Genomic DNA, 22914 nt, shown 5'->3' on the forward strand with positions numbered 1-22914 from the left:
TGATGGTGCTGGAGGAGGTGAAGATGGAGACGATGGCCGAGGAGCAACTCGTCGACCCATCACAAGAGCATACGCCAGACGACTTGGTCAACGACGAGGCAGCACACCGTGATCAAGTTAAGTACAATTCAGCAGGGCGGATGCAACATAGGTCGGCATCCCTGCCTGCATTCGACGTAGCAATTGTTAAAACTGGTGTAACAACCACAGTTCCAAGTAATGTTTTGACTACTGGCGCTACTGCTACTGTGATCCCTGATGTTTTGACTACCACAGCCCCTGTCGGAGAGGTGAGGGCCGACTGGAGCTCTTCCTCTCTTTTACAGCTAGTGACTCCACTGATTTCAAGATCTAAAACAACGCCAATTAGCAAGCTGAGAAGCGTAACCGCTAAGCCACCTGTCAGTACTACAACTCCCACAGGAGGTGTGGCTGTGAAATCTGGCTTTCCCACGGCAACCTCTGGTGGTAACCATGTTCGTAATCTCACTCAGAAAGGACAAAATGAACAAGAAGTGACCAATCGCAAAGCTGTACCTAAGCCACTATTTGGGCCAATTAGACCTAGGTCCGGCGGTAACACAGGGCCTATCTCCCCTAGAGCGAGCAGACAATTGGCTATAGAGGATAGGCTTTGGGATGCCGCCATGCAAAATAGTTGGCATAAATGGGCTTTGTATACGACAAGAGAAATGACTCCTAATGACTGCATAGTGTGCGCTCAAGCACCCGGAATGTTACCTGAGGTTGTTCCGGAAAAGTATACTTCTAGTGAATGTGCCATTACACAACGACGCACATGTAAGACTAGAAAGGAAATAGAGATAAATAAAAAGATTCCACCTCTTCTTAAGATGCCATTGTGTGGATTCCAATGCAGATTGCTCCATGGTACACGAGATAAGTACAAATATGTTGAAAAATAAGCAGAATATAACATCTTAGAGGAATGTGCTATATTTGCGATCCAAACAGACCAAAATGGTCCTCCAACGGACTACAAAATTGATTATAGTGCTGATTATGAATGTTTTGCAAGTGGAGGTTTCGCTGACGATGGAGGAGTGGACGTAGGTAATACATCTGTCAATTGTAACGTCACTTGGGTATTGTCCTGGTTCCCGCATGCAAATGTGACACCGCTTCTCATTGACACCCCTGTTTGGTATGAAAACCCTGTAACTCTTAGTCAGGATTGTGATGACATATCGATGACGATTCCCACTCTGGATCTCATAGGTGAGCAAGACATTCCAGTGGCCGACAGCTACTGGATGTGTGGTGGTGTTGTTCTAATGAATGTTTTGCCAAGTTTTTGGGTTGGGTTGTGTACGCTAGTACGTATGAAAGTTCCAGTGACTATCTTGCATGAAGGTGTGAGTGAATTACTTCAGTTGGAGGCTACCAATAGACGTAGGACAAAGAGGTATGATGTGTTTGATCATAAAGTGCATTTAAACGCCATAGGACTGCCAACAGGAATTCCCATAGAGTTTCAAGCCAGAGATGAGGTAGTAGCAGGTTTAGAGTCAATTCTTCCTTGGATAACAATAAATAAGAATGTGAAATGGATCAACTATGTTTATTTTAATCAGCAAAGAATCTTAAATTACACAGTAAATAACCTTGGCCTCTTGGGTGAACAACTTCATGCCACCGTCAAAATGACTTTGCAGCACGACCAGGCTTTGGACTGGTTGCTGGCCGAGAAAGGTGGACTCTGTAAGTTTCTGAACTCCAGTGGGCAAGAATGTTGCACCTACATTCCAAGTAATACGGCCCCTGATGGTGCATTTACTGAAGGAATGAGGAAATTGAAAGATTTAAAGATAGAGCTGAGGGAGAATGCAGGCAGGGAAAGCTGGTCCTTAGACTCCTTAGCCCTCAAATTGGGTCAGTGGGGAGCTATTTTGGTAAAAGCAGGAATTAGTGCAGTAGTAGTACTAATTCTGATTTCTCTATTGGCATGTTGCATCCTACCTGTTGTGAGGAGACTGTGGGAGCGAACTCTGGCTGCCCAAATGAACCTTGCTGCGTCGTCTCAATATGTGCAAATGGAAATGGCCGCAATGGACTCAGCACGACACCCAATGTGCCTGGAGAACGGGACGGCTGATGGGACAACGGTGGAGTAATCTTTGCGTCTCATCAGAGATGTTGCTGTTGTGGTTACATGCACTCGACTAAGGAATCGGCCTCAAAGTCCTCTTCCAGCGACAAGACCCCTGCAGCAGTCATCAATAAAACTGCACCTGACTTTTGTGTTTTCTTCACTCCATTTCTTTTTTTTCAGCTCTGCAACTGGGACTCTGACTCCGTTCTCTATTTCAGTTGAGCAGTTGTGTTGTTAAATTAAGTATATTCATTACACCTCCTGTTGTGTTTAACTTTTATAGGTTTAGTCACAGCGACATCATCTAGTCGTTCATTCGTATCCACGTCAATCATTTATTTCACATGAGTTTGTATTTTTGATTGCATATTCACGTACAGTTACTGGTTGCAATATTGCTAAGGGTAATTAATGCTCGATCATGCTTATGATTTTTGTTCTCTGTTGGAAGGTTTCATCAGTTTGTTTTCTCTTACGTGTGTTCTTTTGTTAATTCACTGTTACCTAATGTCTGCCATATACTTAGGCTAGGCTTGCATGCTCACTCTGTGCTTTATGTGATCGTCCTGTTTGGGGCCAGGAGGTCAAGGGGGAATTTTTCCTGTTAAGAACAGCGGACAGGTTTTCGCCCCCTTACAGTTTGCGCATGCATTTTGATGTGTTACTGTGATGGTTAAAGACGTCACATTTCATATTGTGTTTTGAAGCTGATACTTACTTTGTGTACTCATCCAAGTGTTGGTTTGCAGTTACTTTGTCGTTACATATATACCTATATAGTTTGGTTGAAGTTTGTGGTGTATTTGTCATTTTGCCATTCAACACCCATTTACTGGTTTATGTTAACATTCACTTATGTGTTATGTTATATGTTATGTAGCCAGCTTATTAATGGGGGTGAACACCCCCATGGGGGGGATCTGTAGGAGCTAAAAGCAGTGTTTTGTGTACGTGCATGTTGACATGTTGCTTATCAATACCAGCCGTTTATCAGGCAGCCCAGCTGCTGAGTACATGCTCCAAAACATGTTGATCTCAACTACTTTTGACCATATTAGGAGGTGGAAATAGCACCCCATCATTTCTCAGAGGTGGGGGTTGAAGAGTATATGATGCTGCGTGGTGTAGGAGAACGTGGGCTTTGCGGAAGGATCTCCAGCCGAGGTGCTAGATCGAAGCTGGACGCTGTCCCCTATGAAGTGTTGGTGATGTATGGATGAGTTGTGTAAATAAATGCCCCGCGCTGAGTTTGGACAAAACCTGTCTCTCTCTTGTTTTTGATAAGGAAAAAGAACCACATTTAGATGCTCCTGCTAGGCTCTCCATTTCAGTTTCTCGTAAATGTTCTTCCCAGTGTTGTGTCCTTTCTGTTGCTAAGATCAGGTTACAACGAGATAGTCGCAGAAGCAGCCAGTCACATGATTGTGTCTACATTTAGAGGGACCATTTTATGGAAAATGGATGGAGGTTCGTTTCTGGAGACCCACATGACAGCACTAAAAGATGTAAATCGTAAGATTTGAATAATATGTCCCCTTTAATGCGGAACTGTTAGAGGCCTCAACAGAGTGTAGGAGAGCAGTTAGGCCCCTCCTCCTCATGCTGGTCACCAGCTTGCCCCGCCTCCAAGATGATATCAGAGGGGGTTTGAGGTCCAAAACTTATCTAAAATTTTCTTTTCTATGGTTTTCCCATCCATCGTACTTTTTAATCAGAAGTTTTTGATTATATAAAAATGTCTGAGACTGTTTTACCCATAAAAAGGATCAATCTCTCATTGCTCAGGATGATCTATTAGGTGAGTCAAATGTGTGAAGCAGCTGTCAGGACCTCATATATAATAGCTGTCAGAATGCTGTGCTTCTTATCTGTCATAGTTTATCATCTATGGCCAGAACCAGAACCCTGGCTGGATCTGATCAGAACTTCTTCGTTAGGGAGCATTTCCACTTGCTTTATAATATTAGCATTTGCAATTTTGTTATTAAGTAAGGAATGACAAGAAATAAGAATTAGCAATAACACAACTATCAATAAATAAATGTCAAAGAGTAACTAAAACAAAAATCTTATGTAACCATTAAAGGTTAAACTGTGTTGTGTGTCCATCTTCTTGTTTTCATAGTGGCTGAGCGGAGAGCTGACCAGGAACAACGGTGGTGGCAAATCCCAGTTGGGTCTGTGATGGAGTGATGCTCGCCTGGAGTGATTGCCATCTCATCCACAGTAAGCACACTCTCTCTTTCCATCTCTGTCAGATTTTTAACCTTCAAACTGAGCATGTCAGAAACCTCTCCTAACACACCTGGTTCCAGTTAATGGGCTGCATTTGTCTTTGCAGGGTTCTAAGAAGAAGAAGAAGAAAATATCATTTCTATAGCGCCCCTCAAGATAAAAATCACGAGGCGCTTCACAAAAACAAAAAAATGTAAAAATATAAAAAACATCAGACAGAGGGATACTCATGTCCTGAAGAAACCTGTAGACTGTTGAACCCACTGAAAAACGGAGTTGTACGACCTTTTTGGTTGTCTGTTTACTCCATTTAATGCCTTTTGCGTTTTTCATGCCTTTTTGACTTTCTATTTCCTCCCTTAGGTTTTCCAGCTGGGTTCCCTGGTTGCATAGCCTGTTCCTTTATCCTCCTGGCCCTGACGCCGGCTCCTCATGGCTTCCTGGGATGTCCCTCTCTCCTGATACCATCTCATGTCCCCTCTCACTTTCCCTCATCTCATTTGCCTCACTGCTGCTGCTGCTTTCCTCTTTCTCTGAAATTATAATGGCGCTGTTAGAATAAAGAGTAATTTTTAAATCAAATAAATACCAATGTCTAATATTTCAAAAGATTTGTACCACCCTTTACTTGAGTACAATATGTGTGGTCACTGGTCAGTGGATCAACATGCAGTGGTTCTGCTGTACTTCTCACTGCGGGGTCCTTCCTCCTCCTTGGTTCAGGGCGATGAACAAACACAGCATCAGCCCTGAGTCTCACCTTGCCTTGCCTAGTCTTAGTAAACTGTCCCTCCTCAAAATGTGCCTGTAGAGTGGTGTATTAGTTTATTTCCTGCCACATTTAACAGTTTAATTGCAGCCTTGTGCAGTTGAGAGCAGAACATGTAGAGCCTTGATAGAAAACATTGGAGAGTGCACATTAAACTCACTGCACACAGCTTTTTGTTATTGTGATCTCTGGTCCTGGTGAGGTTTCTCCTGCTGACTTGAGCCAACCATTTTCTTCTTCTCTCTGCATCTTTGGGTAAGCTGTAATTCTGATTCCTCCCTCAGACCGATTGCTATATGCAACGCAGCCAACCATGTAAGATAACCAACCTATAAAGGTATTCAAATATAGAAATATTGAACTAAACCAAAAATAAAGAGATGTAAAATTATAAAATTGTATCCAACCCTAAAATTAGTCTTTTCAAATTTTAACCCACTGACAAGTTTTATTTTAATATTCAAAATAAAGTTATTCAAAAGAGTTTCATTAGGTCTTGAGTACATTACTCATAATTAATGATTCAGCTTATTTGTGCATTGTCATGTTCCTGGGAAGGTGTTTAACCCACGACGATGAAGAATCACAGGACAAAGGCAGAAAGTTCAAACAAGGATTTATTTAACCTTACTAAAAGTGTCCTGGAGATGTCCAAAGTAGTCGGCAAGAGTCCAGAAGCCAGCAGGGAGGGCAGATGGTGTGACGGGGTGTGTCCAGGAGAGGGAGCCAGATGATGGCGGCAGAGGACAAGTGGAACAGGAGGAGAGGCGAACCGTGAGAGTTGTAATCCAGGCGGGTTATGGTGACTTCCAGGTAGGTACATCCGTCAGTGGTTCAGCGTTTCCAAGTATCCTGAAGATGAAACAAACTTGAGTCCAAACACCAGAATCCAAGCAAAAAAAAAATCCAAATATATCCAACAACTGCGACAGCACAAATGTCTGAGCAGAGACCAAGCATAACCTAATACTTGAGTGGCAAGATACTACAGTGAGTAGTTAATCATCCAGCGATGTGAAGTGGTTCCCTCTCCTCTTAAATAGAGCTCTGCTGCGGTTGATTTGAGGATCTGCCGCTGATCGGTAATGCTTCGCAGCTGGTGAGTGCCCTCTCCTGGAATGAAGATCTCACAAAGATGTTGTAGAGAAGAAGGAGTACTCACCCCGTCACACAACTTGCATATGTAATGACTAAACATAATGTTCGTAAAATGCTTTATTAAAAATGCTATTATACATGTTGTACAAGTTTGGTGTTCATTTTTCACAATTACCACTACTGTGTTGACCGTACAGTTTAATAGAAATTTTTCTGTTTAATTAGTTGCTATTAGTCAGGCTATAGAAGCCAGATAAACTGGGTTATAGATGCATGTACTGTCTTCACATAAAAATATAAAGTAATGACTGTAAAATGTATTCTACTGAACATAATAGATCAACATTCAAAGCATTTTCTTCAAGGTAAGCTGGAGCAGAATTCTGGCTTTCATTGAACCACTTTAAATTGGATATTACGACTCGAGTTTAGGGCTTCTTGTAGGACTAAAAGGGCAAGCCACCCCCAAACCAGCTTTTTTTTTTTTTTTGCTGATAAACAACATGAACGAGTGTCTAATCATGCTGCAGACATGTGTAGTCAATGATTTGGAACTTCAGTGCATTTTAGTTAAATTTTAAATATTCTGCCTAAAACTGTCAGTGTTGTGCTGTTGTCAGGTAAAAACTCTGCACTGTATTTGAATTTAAATCTGCCACCGCTATTGGCTAAGAGGTATGCTGTGATGTAAACTGGTACATTATGATGTCACAATGCCATTGTAAGCCTGTGTGTGTGTGTATTTGTTAGTAGCTCTGCCCTCTCGGTCTGTCAGGCAACAGCATTTGTTGCATTTTTCAAACATGAAATAGGAGTGAAGTAAGTCTCTTGTAGGAGGTGACTTGCTCTTTAGAGTTATTAAATATGCTTATATTAATGCAGTGGGTTGCATTACTACATCAGATTTATTGCTATAATATATTATAGTAATGTATGTGGTCTAAATGTATTCTACAATGTGTTGGGACTGTCGTATTCCTGTAATGTAGAACAGTCACGGGTGTCACACACACACACGTACAAACACTCAAACGTAGAGGAAATGAGCTGAGAAAAGGCAGAGAGGAAATGGAGGACACCAAGTGGTTAAAAGAAAAACTACAGCTGAGCCGAGGCGCGCCTCGACTGGGGCGCGTCTGATCTGAACTGAGGAGCGGCGAGCAGCGGCCGAATTTCGTGAGCGATTCGCTTCTCGGTGCTTCGCGAAGCTTCCGCGGCCGGTGTGTCCCGGGCGTCACCCTGTTAGTTTCTGACCCGGTTCTACCAGCCGACCACTTCCTAAGGACCTCAGAGCCCTGCTGGGCGTAGATACCTGAAGGAGACCCGATGTGTATTCTAGCCCCATGCCACTGAGTGATTTATAAACTAGGAGAAGTGGTTTGAAATGGATTCTGTAGTTTACTGGTAACCAGTGTGCGGATCTAAAAACAGGAGTGATGTGTTCGGTCCTCTGGGTTCTTGCTGAGACTCTAGCAGCAGCGTTCTGGAGGAGCTGCGGTTGCTTCACAGATCTTTTGGGAGCATTACTGCTGACCCGCCTGTACAGATAAAAGTAAAACATGAAACTGGCTTTTGAATAATATCAGTTTTATTAACCAGAAGCGATCATGCTGTAGATGTGTGACATAATGTAATTAACAGTTACTAAAGAATAAAATGGTTTTCATTCTACTCTAAAATCAGGGAATCGGTTAGCTCAGGACAAAGCGGATCACTTCACATGCTGAGCTGCTCAGAACCGGGTCAGTTCTATTAAAACAGCTCAGAACGGTTCATGTGGTTATTAAAGGTTTACATCAGATTTCTGTGAAATCATCATTAGAGATGATGTAACACAAAGTTCCCACAGGAAGTGGGAACATAAAATATGACCAGTTTATGCATGAACTATGGTTTCCTTATGGTGGTGGTGCTTGCTCTACATAACCTCTCTAAGTACCTGTAGGTACCTCATGAGTACCCAACTGTACTACATACTACTACTATACTACCTTTGATGTTTAATCATTTCTTTTTGGTGTGTTGAATAAAACAAACTCAGGAAGACAGAATTCCTGAGAAAATTATAAATAATTGTCTTTATTAACGTCGTCATTTCACATCTTCTGGGTTTAAAAGGAACCAAAGATAGAATCGTAATCATGCCTCAATGTTTCCGTTTCACATGAACGCCAGCGACGAGAAGCATGAGTCATGATGAAGGAACCGTACAAGTTACAGGATGTAGATTCAGCTGCTGGAGACAATCTGACGCGTTTCAGAGTTAAACAGGAAGTGAAGCGAGACGACGGAGCAGAGAGGAGCCATGGAGGAACCTGGATGGATTCAGATGTTTCTGCTCGTCACGATGCTGCTGCAGCTTCCAGGTGAGGAGTTCAGATGTTAGAGATGATTAGTGTTCATGGAGATGGTGGCTGTTCTTTCACTGGCAGCAAACATGATGTTGGGTTAGGAAATAAACATTTTTTATCAATTTTCTGAAGGAAGGTCCAAATGTCTCTGATTCTCTCAGGAGTCGTTAGTGGAGATCTTTTCTACACCATCAGAGCTGGAGATGACGTCACTTTGTCTTGTGAAAATGTGATTGAAGGTCACAGAAACTGTGACACCACCTTCTGGGGCTACGGTAAACGAGGAAGAACAACACAAGAGCTGGTTACTCTCGGCCAGGTTAAATACAGCAGATCAGACCCACTGAGTCTAGCAGGAAACTGTTCTCTGGTTCTGAGGAACATCTCAGCTGAGGATGCTGGTATATACTTCTGCAGTCAGTATGAAAGAGAAGGAGGACATCAATTACATCCTGATGCTCCTGTTTACCTCTCCGTTGTTACCCGTGAGTGTGCACACACATTTATCACAACAAAATGATCACAAATATAAATATAATCATGTTTACTTTTCTCTCTCTATCCGTCCTCAGTGAGAGAACAAACAGAGCAGAACAAGGTGACGTTCATCTGCTCTGTGTCGCCGTACGATAAATGCAGACATAAAGTGAAGTGGTTGCTTAAGGGTAACGATGTGGAGAAAGATCATCCTGATATAAATACATCATCTCCATCTTCCTGCTCTGCTGCTGTGACCTTTCACACCTCCACCTACGTTTACTCATCAAGGTTTAAGTTATTCATATGTGAAGTAGAGACAGAAAACAAACAGCAGCTTTTTACCTTCAGCTCTGGTCCAACAGGTGAGAAACCACAACAACCTGGTTTCAGAGATCTAGAAGTCAAATGTTTCACTGATGGTAAAAAACAACTTATGATTTATTTTTGTCCTCCAACAACAACATCAATGGTTACATCAGGAGGGAAAACCGACACGACGGACTCTGCAGGTGGATCTCCACCAACACCTGGACCCAGCTGCACAGCAGGTGAACCCACGACACGGTCCAGGATGCTGCAGGAGGACGCTGATCCGTTTGACACGTTTTCTGACGGTTTCTCCTGTTTAACATCACAAATCTGATCAGTCTGGCTCAGGTTCCTGATTGGTTCTGTGGGTTTAGCCGCGCTGACAGCAGGTGTCGTCGTCACCAGCAGACGGACCAGAGCTAAAGGTGAGATGTTCTCGTCTAAACATGAATGTCTGCTGAGAGGAGAGGAATTACATCAGCACTCAAGGTTTCTTTTTGTTTTTTAGGGAGGAAAACGCAGACGCACTCAGGCATGGTGAGTCTAGATTTATCATCAAAGTGTTAAAAAAAATATGATCATAAAAGTCAAAACTCTGCTGCTTTCTTTACCGTCAGACCTTTAGATCCTGCTGAGAAATAATAAAGTTTACCTGTTTTGGTCAAATCTAGAAAATAGCATTCTCTCCTGGAGCATGTGAGCTTTTTCCTCCTCCATGATCTCTTGAACTATGATTATCAATGACTCTCAGCATCCGTTTTACTCAAAATCTGTAGAATTTTTCATGTTTTAGACTTTTTGTGTTTGATGGTTGGTCAGCCATGGCAGCCATCTTGAATTTTGACTCCAAAGGTGATTTAATTGTAAACATAATTAATGTTTTTGTATAATTTCATCATAATCCATCTAGTGGTTGAAAAGACAACAGGCAGATTTTATATCATACAAAAATAGACATGGGAAAAAACATTATAGTGTCCTCAGACTGGGATCCAGCTGTTGGTGACGTGTCTGATTGAACTCATCAGTGTGATTGTGTTGTGCTGTTCAGGTGTGTGATGATGGGGCCGATGGTGCAGCTGACTATGAAAACATCAGAACATCCAGCGTTTGACCCTCCTGCCTCCAGCTGACTCCACACATCGGTCATCAGATTTTAGCTCAACTTCATTTATTCCATCTTTGAGCTAATCTGCAGAATTTAGCTGGAATATTCATCTTTATCATTGACGTCATCGGCCATCACTTTTAGCTCTGGTTTGTTTTTGTCTGCATTTCATTTTCCAAAGTTGATATCAAGCCACCCTCAAACAACACGATCACGAGAATAAAATGCGGTCAAGCAGCAGAAGTGATAATGAAGGTGGTGTTAGCCTTTCAGTCCTCATATTGCTTACATTTTATTTTGAAAGTCACATCTTTGTGGGTTTCCTCTCAGTCCTCATGAACCTGGACTGAGTGCTTGTGTCACACAGGGGGTGGACGCTACTACAGACCAACTCAGATCTAAATCCGGGATCCTAATCCATAAACTGGATTTTCCTAAACCAGGAGGAACACGTCAGACTAGTGAGGAGCCTCACAGCGGGGTTGGGGATTCTACAGACACGCCACCTCAGGAGGGACATGGGGTCAATGCGGGTCATGTATCGTTTATCAAAAATCAAGCCCACACAGCTAGGGTCGCAGGCTGCAGCTGGGATTTGAACCTGCAACCAGTTGCAGGTCGTGTTTGACAGGTGTTACAGCAATGAATAGGAAAACCATAATTATAGTAAATACTTGTCTTTAAATATTATTTATTAAATATTATTGTATTTAAATATGGTACAGATTTACATTTGTCCTCAGGTGAACTGTACATCTTATTTACAAGTCGTGACTCGGTCTGGAGGATGGAGAACAGAAGCAGGACGTCAGGAAGCAGATCGCCTACAGCAGTACCAGGTGACTGGAGCAACAGCTTAGTATTAAGGCAGCCCTGTCACTCATGACTTTAAAAATGACACAACTGATGTCACTGGGAGCTCTGGTTCACCAGTCCTTACTGGTTGTTAACTGAATTGGGATGGCTTCATCACTACTCCTAAACTACTCAGCCTCTGTGCTCCATACCTGGCCCAAACAGCTGGGGTTGCAGACTCTGCCAGTATCACCCCAACCCAACCCCCCCCCCCCCCCCCCCCCCCCATACAAGGCACGTCCTAAAGCTAGCACAGCTAAAGCTAACACACATCCCTACACAGACACGGGGAGAGAGGGCCGAGTGCAAAAACCTGTTGCTTCCTGAAGCGTTCGCCCGTCTCTAGAAGTCTACAGCAGACGGGCCAAGAACATAACTAACATCTCGTACTCGAAGAACATTCGCATGGAACATCTTTACAAAAATATATCTGGTCACATGACCATCCTCTGTCATGCTGAGCTCTTATTTTTCGATCTGCTCCTTAGCTTTGTGTATTTCAGGCTGACACACACACACACACACACACACACACACACACACACACACACAGATATATAATCTAAAAGATGATCTCTATATTTCAACATTAGAACCTCCATGACATCCTGGATTAGTGCAGACAACGAGTTGAGCTATGGAGTTACTCCAGCATCAGGAAGATTTATTCTGGTAAATTGTCGGTTAAATATTTTCCAGAGTTATCAATAAATACACACAGCAGGAAAACTGTAGATTCCTGAACTATAGTGGGACACATGATGGAGCTAAGACCAGCTGAGAACTCGTCAGCTTAGAGCTCCCAGTGGAGCACAGAAATGAAATATTTAAGAAAAGTAAACAAACTGTACCGATTTTGGTTCTGAAGATGAACAGAATCCTCCTCTATGTCCAAATTGGGTCGCAGGTCTTCTGAGTCAAACGGTCTAAAACATGTCTGCACCTCTGGTAGTGATATCCAGCTGGCGGGGTCGGAGTTCGGTTGAACTTCTCCGGTAATCCAATATCCGTCCTCGTCGCCGTATCCCAGAGAAAAAACAAATCTGACCGACTAGTAGAGGCTTCAGAAGCTACATCTGATTGATGACACATTGTTTTCTGCTATAACGCTAACGCAGAAACAGTGGAGTCAGGCGTTGTTTACTGCAGCTGTTTCAGCAGAGCTCCTTGTGAAACGTCACCAGCTGCCCAGGGCTTAGACCGGAAGTTAGTTTCTGTTTTTCCCTCGCCAGTAAAAAAAAAAACATCAGATTTTCTTACAATTCCAGACGTCAAAATCCAAAAAACCTTTTTCATCTGAGATTTTAATACACATTTGCACATGCTGTTCAAACAAATTTTGCCTCTGGCCGATATCTTTAAATGAGTGAGTGAACCCACTACCAAGGATGAACTCTGCTAACTTTAAAAATCAGCTGCTCTAAATAAGCATGAAGGTCAGAGAGGAGCTCTAGGATGGACACAAATAAAGGAACTGTAAGGAACTGTAATGTAGAGGTAAAGTAGGGCAGGGCCAACGTTAGCAGCTGTCATACGGTCCATCTGAAATGTTTGACTTTCATTTAGCTTGTTATGTGACAGGTTAGAGCACAGTCTCATGTTAGAGTTTTGTCATGAAAACATTGAGATACCTTACACACTGATGGCATCTAAAAATTAACTTTTTTGTTTCAAAATAAAGAATCATTTTAATCACAGTTGAAACGTACAATCCTAGAAAAACCTTGTCCAATCAATGTGCATGTCCTGTTCTCACTGATTGGATAGAAATCCTTCCATCAAACTGTGTGTGTGTCCGTGTGTGTGCATGCACCCAGGAGCGTGTTGTGAACTGGTGCTGAGGTTTTGCACAGATGTAACCATCTTTACGCTGACAAAAATGTAACTAAGTAACTTTTACTTTGAGTACATTTTATTTATGATTCTTTTTACTTTTACTTGTGTAAAAATTTAGGCAAGTACTTTTACCTGTACTTGAGTAAAAAATTATCAAAGTACTGGCACTCGTACTTAAGTAGGAAATTTTAGTACTCTTTCCACCTCTGCTGGTACATAATAATGCCAACGCAATATTCAGTATGTGTTCAATATTTGTGCAATACCGGATTTACATGATATGTCCTTGTCCCTTACAGCATGCTGCATAGTTCTGGAACCCAAGGTTTTCATTTTTATTTGTAGTTTTTAGTGGTCGAAGGTTACAATAATAGCTTACTGCCTATTTGTTATTATTTCTCTTCAAATTATTCTGGTGAGTGCTGGTGCTGCTGTAACAGGTGAATTTCCCCACTGTGGGATCAATAAAGTCTCTTCTATTCTATTCTATTCTATTCTATTCTATTCTAACAATCGCTTTCTGCTATGATTAATAATGTTTCGTTCTTCAGTGCATGTAACAATTCTGGGGTGGTTTTTCATTAAAAAAATTCATAAACAAGTTGAATCATGAGTCAAGTAGTTTTCATACCTCCGGATTTTAGCTAAAGTTAAGCTCAGCTTTCAGCCGATGAGTCCAACAAGTTCCAGCTGAGAGCTGTTTTTATGTTTTGGTAACATTAACCAGCACAAATCATCACTTTGGAAAAGTCACACCAGGTAATCTAGAAATCTGATGGAGGACATGCAAGTGAAACTGGAAAAATGTAAATATTTTGTAAAAGTCCATCTATTTCAGTAATTCAACTTAGACTGAGAGACCAAAAGCGAGCGACCCCAATTATTTTGCCATGACATGTCGAGATGTGCAGCAAAACATGAAGTTACGCGTCACGCTGACGTCACTCAGAAGACTCAGAAGATTAAAAAGAAAGTAAGTAAATAAATAAATAAAATGAATAAATAATGAATTCAATCAAAATAGCCCCCACCCACCCACTATCTCTCTCCCATGCTTATTTCTCAGTGTGGTCTCAGGGAGCTGCTACAGAACTCCATCAGTCAGTCTATCACGGGGACACGGGGACAGTCTAAGATCTTCTAGTCGTGGGCTGGTGTTGAAACTCCCACACCCGTTTTTCACACAACAGGAGATGTTTTAGAGCACTGGTCCCAGGTGGATGAATAGAATAGAACATTAATGTCAGTGGGGAAATTCATTTGCTAGAACAGCACAAACACTTACAGAAAAGAAAAAGGAAAATGAATAAGATTAGAGGTCAACACACAAAGGCAGTAAGCTATTATAGTAACCTTCAACCACTAAAAACAGTGAATAAAAAAAACTGGGTTTCCAGAACTATGCAGCAGGGACACAAACATACTACTACATATTAATAAAACCATCTCTATAATTTTTTAACAGCAGCTGATTCATGTATAATGGTTTTAACTAGATTTTGGCTGTATGACTTTATGTTTTATCTATTTTATTTTTGCTTTTATGTCCTTAATTTAATCTATGGTGCCTTAAGATTTATTGTGAAGCACTGTCAGTTTTTTAAATCCTGTACAAAGAAATTGTAACACACGTGTCTCGTTCCATACTGCACGTGCTTGCGTCTGACTGGGCGCCATTAATGAGCAGTGAAAATGCAGACAGCGCCTCACTGACCAGTGCGAGCCAGGGATAGGAAATGTCAGAGCTGGTTTTTACAACAGCGTGATGAAGATGTTAGTTGCATGAGTGTAATTTTAATTAGATCAAAACTGGTTTTATTACAGTTGTTTTGTTTTCTTTGAGAACAATTAGAATAATGTCAATATTTTAGGTGTAGTACCACCAAACAGGCACAAGAGGTCCAACAGACGGTTTACATTTACTTGTAACACCGGTTAAGACAACTGAATTCATCTGCCTGATTTCATGTTCCTAATATTTTCTAATTAAAGTTGATCTGTTTGGTCAGTCTTGTTTTCTCTACTTCCTGGATTCAGCGCCAGAGACGATTTTCCACTCCTTTTACGTAACGTAGAAGCAAGCCCTTGTTGCCACGGTGCATGGTGACCTGCCGCATGCTAAATAAGTTAACGACCAAGAGGCGGGGCCACAAGATATATAAAAGGCGGTTGAGCCGCCGGAACGCGAACAACGAGAAAGCCGAAACCAGACCTTGACGTCTCGAAACGAACATCTATCAAAATGAGGGAGATTGTGCATCTTCAGGCCGGCCAGTGCGGAAACCAGATTGGTGCCAAGGTAAGTATCTCAAGTATACCTGCTTATATATGTATTTGTTAAAATTCTTACGGAGAAACATCGAGTTTTCCTTCTACAAGGCACAGCTGTGTGCTCAGTCGGTGCGCCCAACCACACCCCTGGAAAATCATGGTGTCCTACTTAATGGAAAAACTAATTTCTTTAACTTAAACCAAATCAAAATCCTATTTATGTCAGGCATCGTGAGAGATTAATCTTATTTTACACAAATAACATATTTTAAATCGAGTTTATTGTGTAAACCAGGTTTTAGTCCTTCAGATAACTACTTGTCAGAACTTTTTTTTTATCCATAATCTAAAACGTTAGTCCCAGGTGGATTAACGGTTATATTAGTCACTAACACCATTGTTCTTCGGTGAATTTCGCTGATTAACGGGCGGGAAAAATGGGAAGTAGCGTCTTATAACGTAAGAAAAAATCAAAGCAGCACATCGTCTTGTACAGCATCGTAGTAAATGCTCTATCGATGGGCTTTTATTGGTTTTTATTTTAATATCTCGTTTCTAGGTGATGAGGCCGGCGGAGGCCTGCTGGTAGGCAAGGGCGTCAGTTTGTTTTCAGAATTACTGGGGACAATAACCATACACTTGAGTGGGGTTTAAAAATTGCTGGGGATAATAAAGTAGGCTATCACAGGGGTCGGCAATCCACGGCTCTGGAGCCGCATGCGGCTCTTCCATCCATCTGATGCGGCTCTCTGTGCTTGTAAAATAATGAATGGATATTTAAATAAAATGCTTTATATTTTACTGCATTAATTTTACACCTGTATGCCAATTCTAAATGTAAAGATTGTCTGCGTAAACCTGAACAGGTCCAACCCGGTCTTACTGTGAGACCGGGTTGACGGGTCTCGCTTGTGCGGAATCATAGGCGCTTTATGAGCTGAAGACAATGTGAGATTCTGGGATTCTCCTCAGCTCCTGGATGTCGCCACATTGGAGACAGGAACAAGCACTATTCAGCCAAAGTTTCATAATCGGGGAACATTTTCTAAGTGACAAGTCTCTCTGAGAGACAGAGTTTGGAAAACACTCGCTTCAGTGGGAGGAATCTTCCCACATGCGCTCTGGTTCTCTGCGTGGCTCTGGGGTTAATCAAGTTTAATTGTTTCTCTTTGCAACAATCTTCAGAGGAAGGCAAAACAGTTAAATGGCAGGTTACAGACATTTCCATTTGACTGTTTATTTTGACAGATGAACTCAAGGATGTTGCTTGGTTTGAAAGAATTACCCAGACGCACACTGATGCGCATGGATGAGCTGACATTTTAATCGTTAACGCAAATCGCGGAGGTAAAATATTCCCATCAGAACATCAGAGCTTTATACTGGACTCTGTGTTCAGCGCGGCTTGGAGCGCCCACGGTGGACAGTGAGCTGAAGATCTGGGGTTCGCAGCGCAGTGCAGAACCACGGCGCATGCGATAAGATTTCCTCCCACTGAAACAGTCTGGAAACCCGGTCTCTCTGAGGGATTTGTCACTTGGAAAAATGTTCTTTTTATGAAATTATGAAACTTTGGCTGAACAGCGCTTGTTCCCGTCTCTAATATGGAGACGCATGACGCGTAGAGACATTTGATCACGCACAAAGTTTATGTGGAGCAGAAGCGGTCGGGCCACGGCAGGTGATATGTTCCTAGCCTACATGAAGTGAAACTGTTTAATTGTAACATTAATATGTTACTGGACACGCTGGTCTGGTTGGTTAGACCAGTGTTTGAAGTGGAAAACACACACACACACACACACACACACACACACACACACACACACACACACACACAGAGAGAGAGAGAGAGACCAATTAAAATAATGCTGATAGCATGGACTAGAAGACAGGTGATGGTTTACGTATTTAAATGATGATCAGGCTGCTGTAAAATGTAATCTCCATCTACATCCAGACACAATTATACTCTATTCTTTCTCTATTTGCTCTGCTCTTGTCTGGGCTGATCAGCTGATGGTGCGCGCGGCGCGCCTAACTAGCGGCTGATCCACATTTTACGCATTTGGAGAGGTGGGCTGGATGCTTTGCTTTTACTGGAACATGGTCCACTTAACGCACGGGTGTAGACTACATATTAATGACAAATGAATGAAAATTAAATTGTGAGTTTTTACTTCATATGTTATAAATAAAAAAGACGGGGGAACACATTTATGACGTCTTTTTAAACGAAAATTTCTAGCGCGACCTGCCTGCTTCACTTAAGTCACTGCTTATTAAGGCCCATCCAAAATTACTGTGGGAAATGGGTAATAATGGCTCTTTGACGGGAACAGGTTGCCGACCCCTGGTATAAGATCTGAGCTGGTAAAACAAAAATCCTCATCAGCAGGCGTTTTTGAAAGTGGGGGGGACACAGCTGCCAATCACAAATTTTGCCGGGGACATGTCTCCGGCGTCCCCGGTTAAAATGACACCTATGCTGGTAGGTTTAAGCGGCGCCCGGCTTTTGCCTACAGAGGGTGGTTAGTGACGAAGCAGCAGACGGTTCAAATTCATCAGCTCTTAGCCAATAGAGCGCGAGGCCGCGCGCACCGGGCTCTCCCAGCGGGAGACTACCCAGTTAAAAAAAAACGGTCAATTCTCTCTGTTTGGGTGCATTTATTTGTATTAAAACGTTTATTATTTCCCCCTTTATTTCTGGGAGGTGATCAGTGACGAACATGGCATTGACCCAACTGGAACATACCACGGAGACCGCGACCTGCAGCTTGACAGGATTAATGTCTACTACCATGAAGCTTCAGGTTTGTGAAAATGAAAAGTTTAACATCAAGTGTGTGTGTATGAGTGTATTGACGTTTCTGTCTGCAGTGGAGGTGGCAAATATGTTCCTCGTGCTGTTCTTGTTGATCTGGAGCCAGGGACCATGGACTCCGTCAGGTCCGGACCTTTCGGACAAGTCTTCAGGCCTGACAACTTTGTTTTTGGTGGGTAATTGACTTTTGGTATATTTTAATCACAAAGACTGTGCGGGAATTGAATCTGCTTTTTGGGTTTTCAGGTCAGAGTGGTGCTGGTAACAACTGGGCTAAAGGCCACTACACTGAAGGTGCAGAGCTGGTTGACTCTGTTCTGGATGTGGTCAGGAAAGAGGCTGAAAGCTGCGACTGCCTGCAGGGTTTCCAGCTCACCCATTCCCTCGGTGGTGGTACAGGCTCCGGTATGGGAACCCTGCTGATCAGTAAGATCCGTGAAGAATACCCAGATCGCATCATGAACACATTCAGCGTGGTGCCTTCTCCCAAAGTCTCTGGCACAGTAGTTGAGCCCTACAATGCCACACTGTCAGTTCATCAGCTTGTAGAAAACACCGATGAGACCTACTGCATTGACAATGAAGCCCTCTACGACATCTGCTTCCGCACACTTAAGCTCACAACTCCCACCTACGGTGACCTAAACCACCTGGTCTCTGCAACCATGAGTGGTGTGACCACCTGCCTGCGGTTTCCCGGACAGCTCAACGCTGACCTGCGGAAGCTGGCCGTCAACATGGTGCCATTTCCCCGTCTGCATTTCTTCATGCCTGGCTTTGCTCCCCTCACAAGCAGAGGCAGTCAGCAGTACCGGTCCCTCACTGTGCCAGAGCTCACCCAGCAGATGTTTGATGCCAAGAACGTGATGGCGGCTTGTGACCCACGCCATGGGCGCTACCTGACGGTGGCTGCCATCTTCCGTGGCCGCATGTCCATGAAGGAGGTAGATGAGAAGATGCTGAACATGAAGAACAAGAACAGCAGCTATTTTGTTGACTGGATCCCAAACAACGTCAAGAACGGCGTCTGCGACATCCCTCCCAGAGGTCTAAAGATGGCCGCCACATTCATCAGCAACTTCACCGCCATTCAAGAGCTGTTCAAGCGCATCTCCGAGCAGTTCACTGCCATGTTCAGGCGCAAGGCTTTCCTCCATTGGTACACAGGAGAAGGTATGGATGAGATGGAGTTCACAGAGGCTGAGAGCAACATGAATGATCTGGTGTCCGAGTACCAGCAGTACCAGGATTCTACTGCTGAAGAGGAGGGAGAGTTTGAAGAGGAGGGTGAGGAGGACCTGGCCTAAATTTGCTGTTTTGAAGTTTAAATGTTTGTGTTGTACAATTCTGTTTTTCCCAGTTCTGATGTACGTGTTCCAGTTATTTACTTTTCTATGGCGATGCCTCGGTAACGAAGCATACTGCTCAAATGTTCATCGCTGTTTATCTTTAAAGCAATGTCATGTTCTGAGGGCGGAATAAAGTTCTTAAGGTGCTTTGTTTGATCTTTAATGCTCACGTGCATTTACACCAGGGAAATATTTGGTTTTATGCTACACTGTAGATGGTCAACCTCTCAGCTACAGCTAAATCTGGTTTATCAGGAACACATTAAAGTCAGCCAAGTCTCTAAAAGCAGGACAGCTAATAAAACATTTCAGGTTCTTGACTATTTGAGTGACAAATTAAGCTTTTTAAATGAGCAGACTGATCAATGCCTGTTTTCTAGGGGAATTCAGCCCTGCATAAAACCCCAGAGGAGCGTTCTGGTAGATGAAGTATTCCTGGTGCCTACAGGGTCAAGTCTGAACTGGCACGTGACCGCTGAGGGCTGTAGGGGAGCTTCACAGCACTTGAGAGGGAAATTATTTTAGTGTATCTCAGAATCTTCCAGAGGGTGGGCCATTTAAATGACCCTATCCAAATGCATCCTCTGCCTACAAACACAGACTTGTCTTCTAAAGCAACTTTCCAGTTTAAGTTTCATCTGGATCTCCTGTTATACAACAGTTTATAAATGTAGTTTAATTGGAATTTTTTTTTGCTTTTTCAGACTCAAATCAAACCACTTAGTGGGTTTCACAAAAAAAAAAATCTGTGGTTTAAACCAGTCAAACCTACAGCGATGTGCATGTTTCACCACATGGGGCCACTAAAGCGTCTGGATCTGATCTCTGGTAGAATTGAGACCATAGAGCAGGATGCTGTCGTGAGATGGATGAATAACTTAAATCCCAGATTTCTGCTGCTCTAGAGATTTAAATGAAACATCCTTTGAGGAGCACATGTCTGGATTTGTCCTCTGGGCTGGAGCATTCCTGTTCAGGTGGGTCTGGCCAAAACTGACTAACACAGGGGTTAGGAGCTTTCCTGTAATTGGTGGGTTGCTGGTTTGAACCCAGGCTCAGCCAGAACAGAAAAGGGTTCTGCAGGATTTAAACAGATTGTTTTTGGACCAGAAATACAAATTAATTTCCTGTTGAAGTAAACACCTTTGATAAATTGACTTTGGTGTTAGCCTTGAGCCCAGGGCTGCCTACTTCTATCTGTGTGATTAAAATCTGGAGTGTTTAGACCAGAAACAACCCTGAAAACCGGGTTCATGTCTGTAAAGGTCCTCGAACCCCAGGGTCTGACTTAAGCCTCGCTGATCTTGAACGCGTTCAGAACACAGGTGTGTTTATGTCTGTCTACAGTGACCGTTTCTAGGTTCATTAGTTAGATTTTTATTTCATGCATTCTGAATCATGTCTAGCAGACTGTCATTTCCAGTTGGTCCACTAGTTGGTGCTCAGCATGCAGAACAACAGCAGGCTGGGGCCTCCAGAGAAGAAGCTTCTTTACCCTCTAGGTCCACTCAGTCCTTGTTGGTGTTGAGCGGGTCATGGTCCAGGGTTTGAAGTGCTGGTGTTTCCAGAAAGATGATGTTGTCTATGCCCTTGGGCCAGGGCCGCTGAAACCAGGACCTGTTGATGCACAATTAGGTTACGTGTATTTATTCACCTATTTTCTGTCCCTGAATCAAACACCTGGATGTACTCGTGTGTCAGGTCAGAGGAAGGTGATGACCTCACACCCAGTGTGTGTGTGTGTGTGTGTGTGTGTGTGTGTGTGTGTGTGTGTGTATCCCTGACACAGCAGGGAAAGAGGTGATATTTCTAGACTGGACTATTAAGTAGATATTTAGTGTAGGAGCTAAAAGCAGTGTTTTGTGTACGTGCATGTTGACATGTTGCTTATCAATACCAGCCGTTTATCAGGCAGCCCAGCTGCTGAGTACATGCTCCAAAACATGTTGATCTCAACTACTTTTGACCATATTAGGAGGTGGAAATAGCACCCCATCATTTCACAGAAACATGCCCTTCTCATAAATTAGAAGTTATAATAAAAAGAAGAGGCATTTGTCCAGAACAGCGGTGATAAATATTCACACATGTGTGAAGTCAGCTGAGTCATTTTGATGACGGACAAAGTTTAAGTGACAAATTAAAAGCTGGGACAGCGAGAATTGGAATAGAATTTGACAGCTGATAAAAAGTCCAGGGAGGACAAGTGAAAAAGGTCGACAAATGAGATCCAGTAGGGTGCCTCGGTGAAGCCGGGCTAAGACTGGGATCTGAGAAAAAGCGCTGAAGTTGTGACAGATAAGCTTGCCAGTAATTCGGTTGAATCCTCGGGGATTGGTAAATTTCATGAGTTTTTGGCAAAGGCATGTTTGACGTCATATTTTGCAGCAAAGTGGCTGTAAACAATTCTGGAGCTCAAGTTCTGCGTGTGCTGGAGAAATTGTTTGTGTGTGTGTGTGTTTGTGAGAGAAGTTTTGTGTGTGGGACAGGCGTGTGAGATAAGCGTGTGTGTGTGTGTGGAGGAGATAAGCGTGTGTGCGAGTTGAGAAGTGGGTGTGTGAGATGAACGAGGTGTGTCAGGCGCCAGAGAATTAGAGGGGGGAAAAAGAAAAACAAAGGAGTAAAACAAATCAATATTATTCACTGCAGTGCTAAATTTTGATGTTTAATGTTATACAAATTTCAAAGTCTGTGATCTTGGTCTGATTAGTCTTTAAACAGAAAACCAGAAGTTAAAATAATTAGTTTTAGAGTGACATATATATAAATAAAAATATATGCTGAAGTGCACAAGCATGATAACTATTTTTACCAGCTGGGTAATGTGAAATATGAGAAATATAGATTATGATTAATAAATAAATAATAATGTTTATGCGTGTTGAGTGTGTGGCATAAAATGTTGCTTTGGTGTCAAATTGCTTTGAAGTGTGTTTTTCTTATCTCTATGCAAGTGTGTAAGCTTTGCTGTGTGTGGTTGTTTTACTCGTGAAAGTTCAAATACTCTGATCTTGTTTAAACTGTTGCTTGGATAAATTAGAGAGAAACTGATTCTTCTTCTGCTGATTCGGTCTCTATTGTGCTTGACTTTTTCCTGTGTTGTAATGTTATAAAGCTGTATGAGAGTTGCTAAAATCTGAAGGCCGAATGCTCTTGGGTGTCGTCAGCGTGTTCGTTTCTCCGTAGACACCCTGAGCTGTCAGACCCAAGTTTAGACTGAACAGAGGGGCCAGTCCAGAAGTGCAAAGCTCCACCTACAAGCTGTCCTCTCCATACACACGCACAGACACAGAAGTACAGAGGCGATCCCGCCTCT

The 22914-nt window shown here is 42.7% G+C and overlaps 2 protein-coding genes across 2 annotated transcripts; both read left to right on the forward strand.

Annotated features, from left to right (window-relative positions):
* Window positions 1-8474: 8474 nt before the first annotated feature.
* LOC107377869 (uncharacterized) lies at window positions 8475-11509 on the forward strand. The gene is made up of 7 exons (XM_070548729.1): window positions 8475-8581; window positions 8728-9051; window positions 9139-9408; window positions 9526-9594; window positions 9694-9780; window positions 9864-9892; window positions 10407-11509. The coding sequence occupies exons 1-7, from the start codon at window positions 8521-8523 to the stop codon at window positions 10467-10469; spliced, it is 903 nt and encodes a 300-aa protein (XP_070404830.1). The 5' UTR covers window positions 8475-8520; the 3' UTR covers window positions 10470-11509.
* A 3636-nt stretch (window positions 11510-15145) lies between these two features.
* LOC129165306 (tubulin beta-1 chain-like) lies at window positions 15146-19571 on the forward strand. The gene is made up of 4 exons (XM_054748173.2): window positions 15146-15453; window positions 18130-18238; window positions 18311-18421; window positions 18496-19571. Exons 1-4 carry the CDS (start codon window positions 15397-15399, stop codon window positions 19554-19556), a joined length of 1338 nt encoding a protein of 445 aa, XP_054604148.2. The 5' UTR covers window positions 15146-15396; the 3' UTR covers window positions 19557-19571.
* The last annotated feature ends 3343 nt before the right edge of the window (window positions 19572-22914 follow it).

The sequence above is a fragment of the Nothobranchius furzeri genome, chromosome 2 (genome assembly GCF_043380555.1).
Source record: "Nothobranchius furzeri strain GRZ-AD chromosome 2, NfurGRZ-RIMD1, whole genome shotgun sequence".
Taxonomy (NCBI): domain Eukaryota; kingdom Metazoa; phylum Chordata; class Actinopteri; order Cyprinodontiformes; family Nothobranchiidae; genus Nothobranchius; species Nothobranchius furzeri.

What these genes read in the sequence shown, in the direction of transcription:
- LOC107377869 (XM_070548729.1), top strand. Translation starts at nt 8,521, where the DNA reads ATGGAGGAACCTGGATGGATTCAGATGTTTCTGCTCGTCACGATGCTG. An exon ending in GATGCTGCTGCAGCTTCCAG is followed by an intron (nt 8,582 to 8,727) that starts GTGAGGAGTTCA and finishes TGATTCTCTCAG; the next exon opens with GAGTCGTTAGTGGAGATCTT. An exon ending in TTACCTCTCCGTTGTTACCC is followed by an intron (nt 9,052 to 9,138) that starts GTGAGTGTGCAC and finishes ATCCGTCCTCAG; the next exon opens with TGAGAGAACAAACAGAGCAG.
- LOC129165306 (XM_054748173.2), top strand. Translation starts at nt 15,397, where the DNA reads ATGAGGGAGATTGTGCATCTTCAGGCCGGCCAGTGCGGAAACCAGATT. An exon ending in CTACTACCATGAAGCTTCAG is followed by an intron (nt 18,239 to 18,310) that starts GTTTGTGAAAAT and finishes TCTGCAGTGGAG; the next exon opens with GTGGCAAATATGTTCCTCGT. An exon ending in GCCTGACAACTTTGTTTTTG is followed by an intron (nt 18,422 to 18,495) that starts GTGGGTAATTGA and finishes TTGGGTTTTCAG; the next exon opens with GTCAGAGTGGTGCTGGTAAC.